Source organism: Pteropus medius, unplaced genomic scaffold (genome assembly GCF_902729225.1).
Source record: "Pteropus medius unplaced genomic scaffold, Ma_sr-lr_union100, whole genome shotgun sequence".
Taxonomy (NCBI): Eukaryota; Metazoa; Chordata; class Mammalia; order Chiroptera; family Pteropodidae; genus Pteropus; species Pteropus medius.
Window position 1 is genome coordinate 8,372,724 of NW_024350319.1, and position 18,956 is coordinate 8,391,679.

The 18,956-nt window shown below is 35.6% G+C and overlaps 1 protein-coding gene across 3 annotated transcripts; it reads left to right on the forward strand.

Moving 5' to 3' along the window:
* Positions 1-20: 20 nt before the first annotated feature.
* Positions 21-15,423, forward strand: TYW3 (tRNA-yW synthesizing protein 3 homolog). Of its 3 annotated transcripts, none has more exons than XM_039838605.1 (6): positions 21-245; positions 2,760-2,840; positions 4,174-4,272; positions 4,459-4,530; positions 6,831-6,964; positions 14,952-15,423. In XM_039838605.1, exons 1-6 carry the CDS (start codon positions 72-74, stop codon positions 15,160-15,162), a joined length of 771 nt encoding a protein of 256 aa, XP_039694539.1. In that variant the 5' UTR covers positions 21-71; the 3' UTR covers positions 15,163-15,423. The 3 variants fall into 3 exon arrangements, with proteins under 3 accessions (XP_039694539.1, XP_039694540.1, XP_039694541.1); XM_039838606.1 differs by lacking the exon at positions 14,952-15,423 and adding an exon at positions 11,729-12,433; XM_039838607.1 differs by lacking the exon at positions 4,174-4,272.
* Positions 15,424-18,956: the final 3,533 nt, after the last annotated feature.

Here is an 18,956-nt window from a genome sequence, read left to right on the forward strand (position 1 = left end):
GCTTCAATATGGCTGCCCCCAGGGAAAAGCGAGGGCTGATATGAAAGTACTGATCCTAAATCCCTCCTCGCATGGATCGTAGCGCAGAGTTCAGGAGATGGAAGGCGCAGTGTTTGAGCAAAGCGGATCTCAGCCGGAAGGGCAGTGTGGACGAGGATGTGGTTGAGCTTGTGCAACTCCTGAATGAGCGAGAACAGTTTTTCACTACCAGTTCCTGCGCTGGCCGCATCGTCCTCCTAGATGGGGTAAGCCTCCTTTGTGCCTGTCCAGCGCCTGCCTTGTATGCAACACCAGGAGCCCTGTGCCCACCCAGTGCGAAACCCCAAACCAGTCTTTTTGTGTTTCTTCTTCTGGTGGGTGGTCTCGGTTTCCATATGAAACTTAGAGGGTAAATTAGACCAGTGATTCTAAAACTTTAATGCATTAATCACCAGATCTTTCAAAATACAGATTCTGATTCTGTAGGCCTAGCGTGAGGCCTCATATTCTCCATTTCTAACAAGCCCCAAAGTGATGCCGAAACTGCTGGCCTGGTAATGAACTTGAGTTGCGAGAGCCAAAGAATTTGATTTTGTGAATACTAAGGGAATTTAAAGAACTTTCCAGCCTGGCAAAGTTGGTGGCTTCTCTTCAACAGATCTACCTAATCATAGTAACTACCTGACTGAACGTCGCCAGGGGTAAGGTGTTCACTGCCTCCTAGCGGCCCACTCCAGTTTTAGAGCTTTGGTAATTTTTACGTTACGCGAAATACAACACTGTAGTTTATGGTGTGAAATAGTGGCCAAGCCCTCAGGCTTTGGAATGATACGGCTTAGATTCTAAACCAATTATAGGAATTATTGACTATGCGATTTTAGGAAGGTTATCGAAATTCATTCCCTTTCTGTTCCATGAACTGAGAAAAATAGAGTATCTACTTCACAGGTATTTTGTGTAGAGGAAATGGGATCATTTATTTGAAATATTTAGTATCGTGCTTGGCCCATATTAAGAGCACCGTAAAAGTTAGCTGTCTGTTAATTTTAGCATTAGTATTGAATTCAGAGCATGAAAGACAGCACACTCATAAGCTTATTCTTTAGATCTCTCACCAATCATTTGCTGGTCTTCCAGGTTAGCAGAGCCTGTTCATCTTTAAATTGCTTCCATTGCCTCCTTAGCACGAGCACTCTAGCTGGCCTTGCTCTTTCTCTTCTCCCATTTCTACTGCTATCTTACCTGGATTTCTGCAGTGGTTTCCTAACAGGTCCCTGAACTACCAGTCTCTCTCCCCATAACCATGTTACACACCCTTAACAGATTCACCTTTCTAAAGCACAACTCTATGTTCGTGAGAATTGATATCATTACTGGCCTCATCTATGCTGAAATCTATTTTTGTACATTTTTCAACATCAGTAAATCCAAACCCCAACGTTAGTATACCGTTCAACTCTATTTTCTGCTCCTTCTGTTTATCTTTATTTACTGAAACTGAACTGTTCTCTTTTTCATCTTATATTTTTTACCTGTCTTTGCCTTTGCTCATGTTTATTTTTCTTGAAATGTTTCCCCCATCTCTGCATATCTAAGACATGACTCTCAAAACTCCCCTCTCCCACCTGAACACAAACGTATACTTAGAAACAATGACTGCTTCTTCCAAACTGCCTTAGGACTTTTTCTGAGCCTCTTTTCATTTTATGTATTATCTTATACCTTGTATTTTCACTTTGCCTTATTTCAGGAAGGATTTGGATCAACATAAAAAGGCAATGCAAGAAGAAAAAAGTGGGAAAATCTGGATAAAGAGTATAGATAGATGAATCCAGTAATGATATCAGTTCCCAAAACATAACACATGATTCTGCACATTTGCTAGAGATGGACCACACTTTTGGCTCTACGATTTAGAGGAGCCCTAGTAAGATCAGATACATAGTCACTGAGGTCACTGAGTGAAAACAAACTAGTTATTTAAGATAAGCACGGCTCTTCCCATTTTCAAGGCTAGACAGACAGCAAAGTGTACCCTTTGTATAAATAATTACTTTGTAGAAATATAGTGATTTAAAAGTACACATGGTTTCCTCCATCCTCTTTCCAATGTCCGTGAGGTTAGGATCTGTTTATACCCAAAGTACCTAATAGAATTTTGCAAATAAACATTTTTTTTTCGGTTAATAAACAAAAACTCAGATATTAAAATATTTACCTTCTTAAAACTTTGACCTTTTAGTCCTAGCTCTGCCCTTTGGGACTACATATAAAGTCTAAAGAAGAGGTCTCAAACTTATGCCTGTAGAAACTAGGGATATTATGAAGGTATGAACAGCTCAGATATCAGCAAAAGTGGTAGGTCCTGTATTAGATGGTGACAACAGTGCTTTCGTACAAAAATAATTCGTAATCTTTGTTTTATTGTTTTAAATATTGTGCTAGCCAAATAAAACAGCTAGAGTACAACTCAGGGCCTACTTGTATACAACCCCTTGTAATAATCCCTTTTCTCCTAATAAAATCATGACCATATTTTAGGAACTATTTATTAAGTTCTTTTACCTTAGTAAACAAATTTTTTTTTTTTCTATTTCAAGTAATTTGGTTTCATTTTTCTTTTGGGGTAACTAAGCCCAAAAGCCTATTGTAGTGTTCTCAATAATACTTAAAATCACTACTTGGGATTATTAATTCAAGAGAGCCTACAATATGTTATATGTGGTAGTTATTTTTATAAATATATGATTAAATTCAATCATGTTATTTTTTTATTTTAGGGTATAAATGGTTTTGAGGTTCAGAAACAAAACTGTCACTGGCTACTGGTTACACACAGACCTTGTGTAAAAGATGATCTGGTAAGTTTTTATATGAAAATTTAGAAATAAACTTTTTAATTTACAGTCACTTTAAATACATATGAAAAGAATAGAATATTCAAGGTGATTTTTGTGCATAGTCAGAATGACTGAGGATTACAAAGCCTAAAAAGAATTCATTACAATGGTTTTTTTGAGTTGTAGGAGATAAAAGCGCAAATATGTGTGTAAACATTACTTACGGCTGCTCAAAAAAACATAGGACATAGGATGGATATTGGACACATTAGATCCAGACTTTGAATTTTAATTCTGCCATTTGATAACTCTGTAACCTGGAACAAATTATAGGGTGAGAAGGGAGCTGAGAAAAAAGGATTAGAACTATCTATGTATTACCAGCATAATGATATAAATAAATTATACATTATTTACCAGTATTGCTTCTTAAAACTTTTTCGGTCTATGCTAATGTATTCAGTTTCCTCAGTTGTTTAGATGAGTTTATATAAGTTTGTATTAGTCGAACACTTTACATTGCTGATTCAGGTGCTCAAATGTTGTCTTCAGAGTGCTCCCTCAGTCTCCATCCCCTTTCTATCTGTCCTGGTTCTCTCTGCGTATCTGCCTTTATTCTCTTCTGCTGCAGATGACCTTTGTGGCAGGAGAGATAGCTGCCAGCAACCCCAGCAAAATAAACCTTTTTCCTAGGATCCATGTATCATTCCCAGAGAAGGACTCTGCGTTATCCTGCTTGGGTTAGGTGTTCTCCCCCTGAGATCAGTTATTTTTGCCAGTAGGAGGGAATGCTTGATCAGCCTAGGTACTTGGCATCTCTGCTATTACAATCGTGGGAGTGATGAGTGACAGGGTCATGATTGGCAATCCTACCAGAATCAAATGGCGTGAAGGAGGGAGGATGCTGTCCCCCAGGGATAGTAGGCAATCAGAAATAGCAACTGCCTTATATAAATTCTAACTCAGACATAATTTTACATATGTCTTGAACTTCAATATGACAACAAAATGTTTAAACAGACCATTCTAGTACAGTCTTTACATACCATATTCCTTAAGGAAAAATCTATTATGGAATTAAATACAGTAGTACTTTACTTTTTTAAGATAAGATTGGAAAGAATGACACAAAAGGTATATGGGAGAATTAGAAATTGGGTCTTTTATTAAAAAAAAGGATTAATAATTTTTTGGAGAAAAAGGACTAAGAAAACAGACTAAAAAGTTACTGTGGAAAAAAGATGCTAAATGAATCTGAAAGTTTCTGGGGAAAACTGAAGTTAACATGATAAAGGGTCACTGAAGAACAGGATCGTATGTTTGTATCTGATGCTAACATTTTTCAGTTATTTAGATTGTGGCTCTGAATAAAGCCAACGGTGATGCCGTTTTGAAATTTGAACCACTTGTTCTTCATGTGCAGTGTCAACAGCTGCAGGATGCACAGATACTGGTAAAACTTTGACATTATACTTGAAATTATAGGTATGTGGGTAGATATAACTTTAAGTCTTAAAACTCCTACCAAAAATTATGTTTAATTATAGGTTTGGGGTTACATGTTTCTGCATTTCGTAGAGCTAAACAGTTTATCTGATTAATCAGATTATCAGAATTTAACGAATTTATTTTCTTACAGCATTCAGTGGCAGTAGAATCTGGTTTCAGGAACTCTGGCATAACAGTGGGAAAGAGAGGAAAGACTATGTTGGTAAGATACCTTTTGGCCAAAAGCAATCCTTTGAAAATGAAGTGATCCAGATTATTGAATAACCTTCTAATTAGACTTCTACTTTTAGACTCTCCTTACTCAAACTTGCCATTTCTTTGCTCAAAAGCCTTCAGTGACATTCTTTTCTATAGGGCAAAGTTCAGAGTTGTTAGATATACATTTGGTGTGTTATTTTATTGTGCTATAGTCTCCTCCACTTAATTTTAACCTGATCCTCTACGCGCTCCTCATCCTAAATAGTTCCAATGTCATGAGCACCATGATGTAGTGGAAGGAATCACAAATAGGGAGTCTGAAGTCCTATATACCACAGCTATTCAGTATGAACTTGGGCAAGCTCCTTAATCTCTAAGGGTCTGAATTGGCTCAGCCATATCAGGGTTCCAGCAAACTACTGCCCTAGGGCCAAGTCCAGCCCACAAGAGGTTCCGATCATACTACACCCATTTGATTAATTACTGTCTAAGGTTGCTTTTGTGTTACAGTGATAAAATTGAGTAGCTATGACACATATTGTATGATCCACAAAGTCGAAAATATTTACTACCTATCCTTTCACAGGAAAAGTTTGCTGACCACTGAACTGAATGATCTTTAAGGCCCCTTATAAGTCCCACATCCTCTCTGAGTCCTTCCCTAACCAAACCAACCCCTAGTGATTTTGCCCTGTCCTTATCTTCTGTAGTATTTACTGTTTGTATTAACCGTTTGGCATGGCATGTATTGTTTGCGTTTGAACTAATTTCAGATTATCCTCCATTCTGGCTCCCTAGACTTTTCTATTTCCTATCTATTTTTAACAAATAGCCTGTTTCTCAAATAGAAGTATCTTATAAAGAAGACGCCTATAAAGCATAACTAAATAGAAAATCAAAGCCCACAGTACTAGTTTGTGTCACCAACTCATTCTCCACTGCATCTGGTTGGCCCAAGCAAGAACGGAGCCATTCTTTCACCTTCCTCACCTTTGTTTTTCATATCCAGTTAGTACACGTCCTATCACATCTCTGATTTCTCACACCTGATGCTGTCTCTCTAAGACCTCTGTCACTGCCCGTGCATAAGCCCTCGTTGTCCCTCACCTTAGTCTTTACAGTGGTCTCCTGACTGGTCTTCCTGCCATCCATCTTCTCTTTCAGTCCTTCCAACCAATTCTGTCAGAATCCCCCTTTTGATAAAGTCAGGGTCTCCAAGTATTTTTTCTGATATTCAAGGCCTTACCCAACTATTTTCCATCTACCTTATTTTTACTCATATCCTGCTAGTATACTTACACTCTAGCCAGGTAGAAAACTTGTTTGTTTCTCAAATATGTCTTTCATATCTTTCATCTCTCCATACTAATAGATAAGTTATTCCTCTGGTAGGAATGCCTCCCTTCGCCCATTTTTATATCTGGTGAAATTGCACTTATTCTTTAAAATCCTAACATAAATGCCACCTTTTTCATAAAGCTGATGCCTCAGTCTCAATTCTACATTTCATTTACTTTTTGTGTGTGTATGTGCATGTGCGTGTATACGTGTACATGTATGAGTATGTGTTTCTCCTGTCATAGCACCTATGGTTGTATTATAATTCTTTGTTCACTTGTTTATTTCCTCTTCTAAAGTTTAAGCTCTTAAAGGGCAGGGACTATGTTATATTCATTCTGTATCCTCACACCTTACATGGAGCCTAGAACATTGCAGATGCTCAATAAAGTTTCATGGAATGAATTTTTTAATCCTCATAATAGTTTTTGTTGTTGTTCTTATTTATATTCAGTGTTTGGATATGCTTGTAACTTGTTGACTGTTCATCAACAGGGTTACTAAGATTGGCCTTAAAGCATTGTGAGACAGAACAGGCATGGTTTATTCTTATAACCACACTCTACTTAAGCAGCACTAAGAGGCTCTTTCGCATCCAGTCCATTTTGATTTTTTCTTGAAGCTCCTGTTGAGATTTCATTTATTTCTTTTCTTTAAATAGTGCGTTAAAGCTTTCTAAGCTTTAGTGAGATTGAAACTGTTAGTTATTGGATTCTCTGATATTATCTGCTTCTCTGAAAGACAGTGTATAAAATGACTTTAGAAATGACTTTATGTGATGGGAAAAATCTCCTTTAATCTCCTTTAATTCAGTTGTGTTTAGCTAAATTATATCAAAGCACAAACTTAAATGCTGTAATGGAACTGAACTACATTTAAAGACAACCCTGAGTAGGACTTTTCTTCATTTATCCTCAATGTCTGTAGTACATAAGTCATCATATCTAAATTGATTGTTCTTTGTAGGCTGTCCGGAGCACACATGGCTTGGAAGTTCCATTAAGCCATATGGGAAAACTGATGGTGACAGAGGAATATATTGACTTCCTGTTAAAGATAGCAAATCAAAAACTGGAGGAAAACAAGAGGAGGATTGAAAGGTATATTAATTGGATATTGCCATGTTATTATATGCTTAGATAGATCATCTTTAAAAATATTAATATGCACTATCTTCAGATTATACTCCCAACTGCTTTTCTATTTGTAGCCTTCTCATGAATAATACAAAGATGATCAAAGTAATAGATGAGCCTAGGCCAGACTGTAATGGGTACTAAATGGAGCATAAGGTCCATGGAGAAGAATGGGCTAAATGCCTACAAGCAATGGGCACAAAGGAAGGAAACATAGTCGCTTAGGTAAGAGAGCCCAACAGCCACTGGGATCAAAACGGATCAAGTGGAAGGCGGCATGGAAGAGATACACACTACCCAATGCATATGATCTACCAGAGATTACCTAAAATCTCCTTTTAAGAACAGAGCAGTTAATTTTAGTCTGATACATATTTTACACCTCTGGCAAGTTCAGTACCTAGCTCTTATCATGGATTAGATCTAGAATTGTCCTAGTAAGAAGGATTTTGGCTATCGGATTATATCTTTATACTTCTCTTGTTCTTAAACTTCACCTCCTGGTAAATAAAACCCCTTACATTGATTTCTTTTTTCTACATTTTTCTAAGAATAGTTTTTAGTATAAAAAAGTGACGATCATGTTGCCTTTTTTATATGAAGATAATGCCACTGACTTACTATCAACAAGATGTACATTTCTGAGTTATTCAAGTGGTGATGGCAAACTTGATATTTATAATTTCCTTTTTCCCTTCTCTCCACCCGCCTTGGCAACCAGTCAGTCTCTGCCTAAGTAACTCTTGAATTATTTTTCTTTCTCCCTCCTTACTGCCACTTTCTTCTTTCAATACCATTGCAATATTAGCTCATCTCATAGTAGAATTCTTCTGGTGTGTCTCTCTTCTAAATCATTCTCCATATCAGGATAAAGCGTTAAATGCATAGGAATCTTTGACTTGCCTGCTTAAAATTCTTTAGTATTTTTTTAAAGCAGCTAAAGCCAAAGTACCAATGATAGCGGTGTTGCATGATGGAAATAGATATAACTAGGCTCCAGAGACAGAACCAAGGTGGAATCCCCCAAGTCAACTCTCTTGGCTTCATTTTCCTTATATCTGACTTGGGAGAAATAGTCCTTAAGAACAATTATAGTATACATTCAATAGCATGTGTATAATGATTGGCTCTGTCCTTGTCATATCATGGATTCCCAGTATAGGATAGCCCTTCTCCTTCAGGGATGCATGTAGAGAACAAAACAATCATCACATCAGTACCGTCATCCAGGCTTTCTCAGCCAGAGCTCCTCATTTGAACCGCAGAATTCACAAAATTATTTTAGTGACTCTTTCTAAGTTCTCCCAACAATGGCAAATAACTTTTACCATTCTAGATACATTGGAGAGAAGTTAACTCATTATATACAATGGATGTCTTAGGGCATTAGGGCTTAAATTTCTAGTGGAACTCTGGTTGAAAAAAGCAGAGAGGTTACCTGGCCACAAAGTGCTTTGAGCAAATATTCTAAATAAAGTGATGATTTTAAGTGAGCAACTGGAGAGCAGCACCCAGCCACTCCACCAGGCTAGAGTTTGAACTATAGGCAGGTACTTATTGGTACCGTTCCAAAAGTTTACTACATTTGTTAGTATTCAGTGAGGCTGTTTGCTAAACCGTAGGAAGTAGCAAATCAGTTTTTCTGTTTCCTTACTTGAATTTCAACAAGATTATAAATATAGCCCAACATCAACTAACTGTACACCTGGTGAAGTTAATTGAGCCACGTTCACCAACTATAAAATCAAATTATGCTTTAAATCCATTGACTCAAAAATATGTTTTGAGATTATAGTGTGCATGCTGCTATCAAGATAGCCATGCTCATCATATAAAATCAGTGAAAAATTAAAGAAGGGTAAAAACTGTCTTAAGATACTGATTAGAAGATTACATGTGAATTCAGAAAGGGCGAACAAATTAGAAGCTCCTTTGGGAACAGCTGTACATCCAACCAAATGCAGAGAAAGAGTTACTCTTCTGATGTTGAAAAGAGAAAAAATAATAAATCCTGGAGGTGATGAGTTCTGCAATCAGACATCAAGTACTAAAACTGGTTTTGTCATAGGACCAAATTTTCACAATTAAAATAGCTGTAATAAGAGAATTTTTAAAAGTCAGAATCCAAATGAGTAACATTTCAGCAACAAAAGATTTTCTGCAAATGTGAAAAATCAAAGTTAAAAGTAAAATATGTTCGATAGTAAAAAGGTTCCCAAGCCCACTTCTTAGTGGGAAGAGTAAGATAATTTCATACATAATGATCTCCAGATGAAAAATATAAAGTTTGGAGATCTACCTACCAATTATAAGAGGAAGATTATCTTTATATCTATTAATAAGATAGATTTATCTTGGGTCAGATGAAACCACCATTTGAATATGAGTAGAATGAAAGTAGCCATGTTCCTCTATTCACCAGCTGTAAAATAAGAAAATAAATGTTTTGAATAAAGTATAGAATGAAAGGGCTGAAAATATTGGCATATAATATTGTTGATAAAAATAAAGCAAATAGGAAAGGAAAAGTAAATGACTCCAATGGTTGGGTGTTTTTTGTATTTGTTGTCTTTTTACTTTTCTTTTTTGTGGTTAAATACACATAACATAAAATTTACCATTTTAACCATTTTTAAGTGTACAGTTCAGTGGCATTAAGCACATCACATGGTTATGTAACCACCACCATCACCACTGTCCATCTCCAAAACTTTTTCTACACCCAAATTTGTGTCTGTTTTGTGTCTGGCTTATTTCACTTAGCATAATATCTTCAAGGTTCATCCATGTTGTAGCATGTATCAGAATTTCATTTTAAAGCTGAATAATAAATAATCCATTGTACTTATATACCACATTTTGTTTAGCCATTCGTCTGTCAATGGATGTTTGGGGTTCCCCCCCCACCTTTTAGCTATTGTGAATCGTGATGCTATGAACACAGGTGTACAAATATCCATTTGCATCCCTGCTTTCAATTCTTTTGGTATATACCCAGAAGTGGAATTGCTGGATCACCCGGTAATTTTGTGTTTAACTCTTTTTAGAACCGCTTTACTGTTTTCCACATGAGCAGTACCATTTTACATTCTCACTAGCAAAGCGTAAGGGTTCTCTTTCCTCAACATCCTTGCCAACACTTGTCCTATTTCTGTGTGTGTGTGTGTGTGTGTGTGTGTTACTAATTGCCATCCTGACACACGAGGTGATATCTTGGTTTTGATTTGCATTTCTCTGATGATTAGTGACACTGAGCATATTTTTTCATATACCTGTTGATAAGAATTTCTGTTATATCACTGCTGCTTTCCTGCCTGCTTATGGTGCTTTTTCTTAACGTCCTTTGAATTTCTCTTATTATTCTACCTATTGGTTAAATATCGTTGTTCTCCAGGATTCTGTTCTTGGCCCAAAGCTTCACTACTTCTCCATGTACAGATAGGTCTTCCACATCTCTCCTAAGTTGTGCGTCCATATATCCAATAACTTATTGAATATATTTAACTAAAATATTCCATCAGTCTTTCCTTAATTTCTATCTTACGCTAGTCTCAACCCCACAGCCATTTCTTTGGTTCAGATTCTTATCATTTACCAGTATCATTATAGTTTATGCCTCAGTGTAAAACAGAAATGTTACTCATATTGACTTGTAATTATTTAATTGAATGTATATCTTTTTTTCCCCACTACAATAGGGTCGCATTGAAAATAGGACTAACTTCTCCCCTCCACCAAGCACACAGACACCCAGAGACACACAGACACACACACACACACACACACACACACACAAAAATATCTCTTACCCCAAATCTTATCCTAAAACCTTATATAGTGTCTGGCTCATAGTAGAAACCCAATAAGTGTTTATTAAATTAATCATAAACAATAAAAGAACTTAAAAGTTAACACATTATTATATTGAGTTACCCAAAGGCAATGACAGTTTCTTATTCATCCTTATTTTCTGAGTGTCTGGCACAAGAATAGTGGTTAATAAATGCTAAATTTAGTTAACTGACTTTTTCCATCAGAGTCCTACTTTTAAGGCTTACAAGATTACTCTAGAAGACATGTAAGATTATTTAGAGGTGGGGTAAACAAGAGTAGGCTTTTGCTACATAGTGCAGCCAAGTAGTAACATGACAGTGATGGGATGGGAGTGATACTGCAGAATATTAGCCAAACAAGGCAACAGATTTGATAGAGGGTAGAAGAGAAGGAGGCATCAAGGATAACAGATGTCTTAGACTCCCAGTAGTTTCTAGTTTTATTTTTTAAAATGAAACTAAAGCACGTTAATAAATAACTCACACAATTTCCTATATACTTAAGATCAAAAAGGTAAATAATATAAAGTAAAAATACGTACTTTATTTTCTGATAGTTCCTCCTTGGTTATCCTCTCTCCTCATTTTTTTTCCTTTCAGAATTTCCATCCCATAACCTAACCAGCTTCCCATTCATCCTTGCAATTCAGCCTAGGTTTTGGGTTTGTTTCCAAGGAGCTTTTCATGACCTCACTTGGAACAAAGTGCCCCCAGTGTGTTCCTGCTTTCTTGACTCTTTCGTGATGTGTTTGCATGTGTCTGCAGCGCTAAAGCTTAATCAGTTAGAATTCAAATGCATAATATATGAGAATAGTTTTGTTACTTGTGAATAATGGAAGCCTAAAAGGGTATGAAATTGTGCTTATAGTTCATTAGTTTTATGTTCCTATATTAGAAGTCCAAGAAATAATCAACTTTTTCTTGCAAGTGGTCCTATAACTGACCTGAAAGCAAGAGTTCATTTTTCTAGCACTGGCCTGGAAAGTATTCTCAAGAAGAGAACTAAGTACACGTTGTCCTATGACTTGATAATTTTTACTGCAGAGGTGGAAAAACTGAATTTGATTTTCTTTTGAGGGGAGAAAAGTAACAGTTGCCTGAGCATAGATTTCTTTTTATACCTCAAGCTCTTTTTGTTCCTGTGAGAGCTGAGGAACTTACTCTTTGAGAATTGGGCTTTAGTATGCTGTATAAAGGGCCATAGTATGAGGGGAGAACATGTAATTGGAAAACAAATATCTAAATGAGTAAGATAATTTCCCAAAGGACTTTTTAAAAGTTCCCTTAATAAAAGAAAATGAAAAAGTATTTGAAGTTTTTATTCTTAGGCTTTCAGCACAAAAGAGTCTTTGTTCCATTTTACCAATTGTTTTTTTGGTACCCCAAGGGTATAGCTTTGAATCCTTAGGTTCTTTAATAAGAAATTAAAATAAAGCACCTGTTCCTCTGTAATTACCTTTGTTTATGTGATTGACAAGATATATTTAAACAAGCTGTTAATTCTCTATGATCATAAAATAGCAATTTTATCTTTAATTTTCTAGGAATAGAATATAATCCAGAAGAAAAAAAAAAAAAGACTTGGTTACCTGAGTCTAAAGTGCAGGGTTGGGTGGAAAATGATAGAAGGAGAAGTTGCATATCATGGGAAACCTCTTATGATCAGCTAAGGGCAATTCATTTTGTGGCATACTTGGATTTATGTTTTAGATAAAGTGAGCCATTCTCTTAGGTCACTTTATTAAGCCATTCTAAATAGGCAGTGTGGAAGATAAGAAGAAAACCAGTCATTAAAGGATGACAGCAAGACCTGGAGAGAAAGATCAAGCCAAGTATGGACGTTTTCATGAATGTTAGGGACTGAACAGAATATTGGTAGATGACATGAGTGGCAGATGAAGGAGTTTATTCTTGCGAAGTCTTGGTGAGCCCATTGAATTCTGACCTCATCTCTCAATTCTATGGTAGGCGGGATCTGAAAGGATAAGTAGTCTCCATTTGAGGAATGCAGGGCAGATGATGTCTTTGTGGGGAAGCCATGTCTCAGGTAAGTAAGGCTGTATAGGGTGCATTAAATGAAAAGGTTATCACCATGGAACAGGGTCTGAAAAATTATGCCAGTTAATATTTTTCAAAGCCTTTTACTTATACGTCTTACAGTTTTCCCTTTTATTGTAATATTCTCTTGGAGATTTATTCATTGAAATATTATCTGTTTAGTTCCTATTATATGCCAAGCCTGGTGCAGGATTTATACGGTGGCAACTACGTATGTTCTTGAAACATGGACAGGATATGTTATAGTCATATTAGGTACGTATTAGAAATGTGTGGAATATTTGGAAATAGGTGCACATTTTGTTTTTTTTAGGGCAGTTTTAGAATCTTTGCAAATAGAATTTAGTCTGCACTTTGCATTAAAGAAAGAAGAAAATTGGTCCAAATTACGATTTTTTTTGCAGATGTCAAAAATTTCCTAGTCTTTAATGTCATAGTCTTCCATTAAAATAGTATATAAAGCATGAATGAGAGCCTGGTAATGGCAAAGGAGTTCTCAGCTTCCAGGTCACTCTAATTTGGGACCTAGGATAATAAAAAAAGTTACCTTTTTTGTTCAGTAGTTATTTATTCACTTATTTGGCGTATTTTTACCAAGTGTTTCAGCACTGTACTGCATGCTAAGAATATAACAAAACAAGATAGATGGGGGTCTTTGGTCTCATGGAGTGTATAATCTTTAAAAAAGTCATTATAGAGAACTTATTCTGTGCTGGGCACTGCGCTAGGTACTCATATACCACCTCTAACCCTCTGACAACCCTGTTGGGTACAGGATCATACTCAGTTTTATAAATGAAGAAATCTGGATTCAGGAAGGTTGGAATTAGCTAACCCGAGCATTCCCAGTAGAACACTGATGTGAAATGCGTGCAACACACCTTGATACCTTCCAACACATGCCAAAGGCTACTGTGTCAGGAAGACTTGTTAAGTGTTAATGTGAGAGTAGAAAAGAAACAAGGCCCCACTTTCAGGGAGAAAACAGTTAATCATATCACAAAATTAACAATAAAACTCCGGTAGAAAATATGAGTAAAGGAAAAGAACAATTCACATTTTTAAAAATTCAAAATAGCTAATGAAACACATTTAATTTCACTTGCAAAAAAATGGAAATTGAAACAATGAGCTACTGCCGTCACCTATCCAAGTAAAACGTGTTTTTTGATGATAATGTTCAATATATGAATAAAGTGGTCTCAAGTACTGCTACTAGAAGCATATCTTTTGAACATTTATTCTGGAAAACAATATTTCTCAAGAACCTTAAAAGGTTTGTACCTTTTAACCATGTAATTACATTTCCAGGTGTGTATACTAAAGAAATAACTAGAAATTCAAGTCACATTATTTTCAAAAATGTCACATTGTTGTTTGTATTAGTAAAAATTTGAAAATAAATTAAGGCCAGTCTAGATGACAATATTATACTACCATTAAATGTTATATTGTAGTTCATTTGATGATATGGAAAATGTTTTCAATAAACATTAAATTTGAAAAACCAATGTAAAACTTTATATGTAGTATCACAGTTGTATAAAAGACAGTTGGTGTATATATATATATATATATATATATATATATATATATATGACAGTAGGTGCATGTATAAATACATTAATTCAGAATACATTTAACTGGAAAGTGTAGCTATTTCTTAGTAGTTATTTAGAGATGATCTTTATTTGTAACTTCATGTATTTTCTAAATTTTCTAAAATGAGCTATTACATTATGATTTTTTATAAAGAAATAATCTTTTTTTTTTTTTTACCTCCTTTGTTTGACCCCTCTACGTGGAATACAAATTGAGGTAGAATAGAGATTGTCAGGAGGTGATTCCAACCCAATTTTCAGGACTCTTCTTAAGGAACTGAAAATACATGTTTTTTTCTAATTAATAATAAAAGCAAGAAGCATATTATTTCTTTGATTCATTTCACATATTAAGGTTAATATGGGAGATCAAGTTTACATAGTTTACAAGTTCTAGGTGTATTTCAATCATTCAGTTTCAGAACACACAAATATAACAGTAGTACTTATTTCTTACAGGTTTTACAACTGCCTACAACATGCTTTGGAAAGAGAAACTGACTCACATCCCAAAGAGAAAATCAACAAGAAAAGTAACTCATATTCTCATAAGAAAAAAAAAAAACAAGGAAAAGCAAGTGGCAAATGTACTACTGAAGAAAATGATAAAGAACTTGAAAACGACGATGATCTAGAAATCAGTGTCACTATCTTCCCTGAAGATTACTAAGATTTGATTCTGAAGTGTCTTGGTAGAATGATGATTCAAATAATTACTATAAAGGTGCTCTGTATAAGAGTATTTTAGTTTATTGAGTGTATCATACATTCAGAAAAGCAAGATTTAATTTTTCTCTATGTTTTAGAGAAATTCATTTTATAAACATAGATGGCTGTTTAAAATAGCTGTATATAATGTTTACTCATTAAATACCATCTTTTAATCACATTGGAATACATTACAAAAATAAAATTATGATTTTTTAATGCCTCCCTTTTTTTTTTTTCATTTTAATTTGTACTTCTGCAAAACAGGAGAACTGTAATACCCTTTTAAAAGCACTTTAACATTAGGAATATTTGAATAAAAATAGTAACATTTCATTTATTTTTAACCTTGAAATCTCTGACTTTTAAAGGCAGGTCAGAGTTTACTTCTTGTTGCATGGAATCCAATGACAAGTTTTTTTTTCCTTTCTTTTGACCTTGTGGATAAAGCAACTGATACTCCATCGTTCAGGACAAAATATCTGAATTGCCTTTCCCCTTTATTTCTCACACACCAGAGCTTGCCACTGGCAAACAGTGGGCATAATTTTTCACTAAGCCAGGTCAGAAATGATAAGATACAGGAGTCCTAATGGGACAAATGTGCTATGGAAAATTACAAGGAAATGGAATTCCAACTTGGGTTTGAGTTCTTACTGCTACACAGCAGTTGGAGGTCCTTGAGAAAATCCCTTAATTTCCAAGGGCTTCCATTTCCTCTTTTGTATACAGTTATTCTAAAACCTGCTGTATTTACATAGTAGGACTATTGACAGAATCAAGTTAAATCAAAATGTGAAAACTGTACAGAATAAACTTTTGCACATGTGTTAGTTACTATTTCCTATTTTCATTTAAAAATAAGGCATTAACACTTTTCAGAATATATCAAATCAAAAATTTTATATAAAGGGAAATTACTAGTCAAAAACTAATAAGTTATGTTTAAAAAATACCAGAATGTCAAATAAACATTATGTAAAGTAGTACACTTTGAGTTGTCATTTTGGCATTTCCTTGTATTTTTATAATTTGCTTAAAGTCTTTTCATAAATTAGATTTGCATCTCACTGCTTGCCTTCTGACTTACCATTTTGTACTCTCATTTTTACAATAGATTGACTTATAGACATCTATCATCCTCTTAAAATCATAAGCGATAGTGTCTTGACAGTTCTCAAGTTATTGTGAGATTTTTCTTTACTCCTTTTTTTCTATCAGCTCTGAACTGCTCTCTTTTTTGCCTTTAAAACAAGATATTAATATTTACTTTTCTAATTTCTGCTAGTATTCCTACAACACTTAGGAAGTCTTTTAACACAGTCCTCTGTTTCATCGTTCCAGAAAGAACGCCTTTAGAGTCCTCAATTTCCTTGCCATCCTGCAGCTTTGGTGCTGTTGACCAATCTTGCATCCACGAACTGGCACTTTTGTGGATATCCTGAATGCTTCTAAATCATTTTCCTGTTTATGGCAAGTCCTCAATTCTTTTTCTCTCCCACCCTTCAATAATTTTCAACATTTATTGCACCTTAGAATCATCTTTAGAATTTTGAAAAAATACAGAAAGGACCTAAGGTTCTCCAGGGCCAGTTAACATGTATTTTTTAAAGAGCTCCCAAGTATTAAAATTGTAAACTAAAAGCTAATAATGCTATAAACATTCCCAAGTTTCTGTCTTTGGCCCTCATTTGCATGCCTCTCTCCACCCCAGCCGTCTCATCCCAATAGCCTTAACTTCTGAGGCAGTGACTTCCCACTCTCCGGCCCTGACCTGTCTCCTATGCAACAGCTAATTTCTGGGCCTCATCAGTAGAGTTGTTACTTTCTAAAATTTTTCTTAGGCCATTCCTTTCCGGTTCTTCGGCTAAAGGGAGCAGTCTTTTGTTATGCCTTTTTTTTTTTTTTTTTTAAATTTGAGCCCATTGCATTTCTGAGTTGCTAGCTTTTCCAGTGCCCAGTCTGGGATATATAAGGTCAAAGGAAAACCCAGAGAGCTCAACCACTGTGTTGCTTTTTAGGTCCCAAGATTCCTAGCTGGTCCTTCTTCCTATCTTCACCTTTCACAGTCATCTTATGTTTTATATATAAAGAGCAGAGTTTTTAGTTGCACTTAGTGGAAGGAACAGGAATAAGTATATATACTCCATCTTCCCAGAATCAGAAGTCTATGTCTTTTTGAAACTATTGATAATATATTGTTGGGGTATTGTAGAGGACACTTTTGGAACCCATCCAAGTAGCCGCAGTTCTCTTTATTTAGTGCTGCACCCCACCTCCCAGCCTGCTTGTTTTGCTGCCCTTGCTTTAGGCTACTGGAGCCTCTCCACCCTAAAAGAGAGAAGGAAAAGCGTAGAAGTCTGTTTCCTGTTCCCCTACCCTCCACATACATACCCACTGTCTCATAGCCAATGATGACAAGTGCAGAACTTCAAGACAACTCTGTTGCCCGTAAATGAGATAAACTTGGATGTGCAATTGCCATCTGAACTCCCAGCAGCATCAGGCTGAGGCTGGGGCTTCACCTGAATCCTATCATGTATTTTCTACTCCCTTACTGTTTCTCCTGAGAGTGCCCATTTAATAAATCACCTGCACTAGAATAGTGTCTTCTGGAAGAACTTGACCTAAGACAGGTATTGTGATTACTTTGAATGTACCAAAAAAAAAAAAAAGATAGCATACATTATTTGAAAGAGTTGATGTTTCAATATGCTAGAAATTATATTATTGGTAGTGATTTAAACTTACGGTGTAAACATGAAGCAAATATATTTACGATGTTAAGTACATAGTTTTAAAAGTTCTTTGGTGGCGATATCTAATGAACAATTTTTAAGGATCGTATCTATTATGCATACTGTTATAAGAACCTAGAAGTGGCAATAATTGATTCTAGGTGAGGAAGTACTAGAAGTCCACTTCAAGGAGGTACCATTTTGTTTAGGTCTTAAAGGACAAGAAACAAGTTCACTTGATAGAGAAATTTAAAAAAAAAAAAGCTGTTGCAGACAGAAGGAATGTACAATGTAATTAGGGCACCAAAGAGCATGATATATTCAATCATGTGAATATTCCAGAAAAGCTGAAATATAACATCTGTTTTCTAAACATGGCTCTGCATCACAGTTACCAGGCTAGAAGGGAGCATGAGATGCTGTGCTCTGAAACACAGGCTCCCAGGTCCTACCTTACTCTCAAGCTAGAATCTTCAATCTGGAATCTAGGAATCTTTCTTTTTTAAACAACTCATTCAAATGGTGCTCCTAAAATCAGCCCAACGCTTTTAGAATCCACTGGTAACAGACTTATTCCTGAAGGCATTGGAAAGAAATTAAAGATTTCTTAATGAAAAAAAAAGTAACATGATCAGAAGTTGCAATGTATCTATGTCATAGATTTTGCATATATACTTTATAGGAGGGTAAGCAGGAGCTTCCAATGTATTAATTAGTTAAGTCACTGTCCTTAGGTCTGAGGCAGCTGCCAGGAGGAATGGCAACATGTACAGCTGTGTAAGTTGAACTCTGTACAACTCCAGGAGGAGACATTCCCCATCGATGACAATAGGAATGGCACTCTGTGAAGCTGTGTAGTGCACATTCTTATATACTAACATATACAGCAGTCTTGCCAGAAGGGAATTTGGCCAGGAAAGAAATCTTATAGTTTCGAAATGTCTGGAACATTTCTTCTAATTTAATGAATAGAATATGGAATTACCTCCCAGGCAGGTAGATGGAAAGAGAAGAAAAA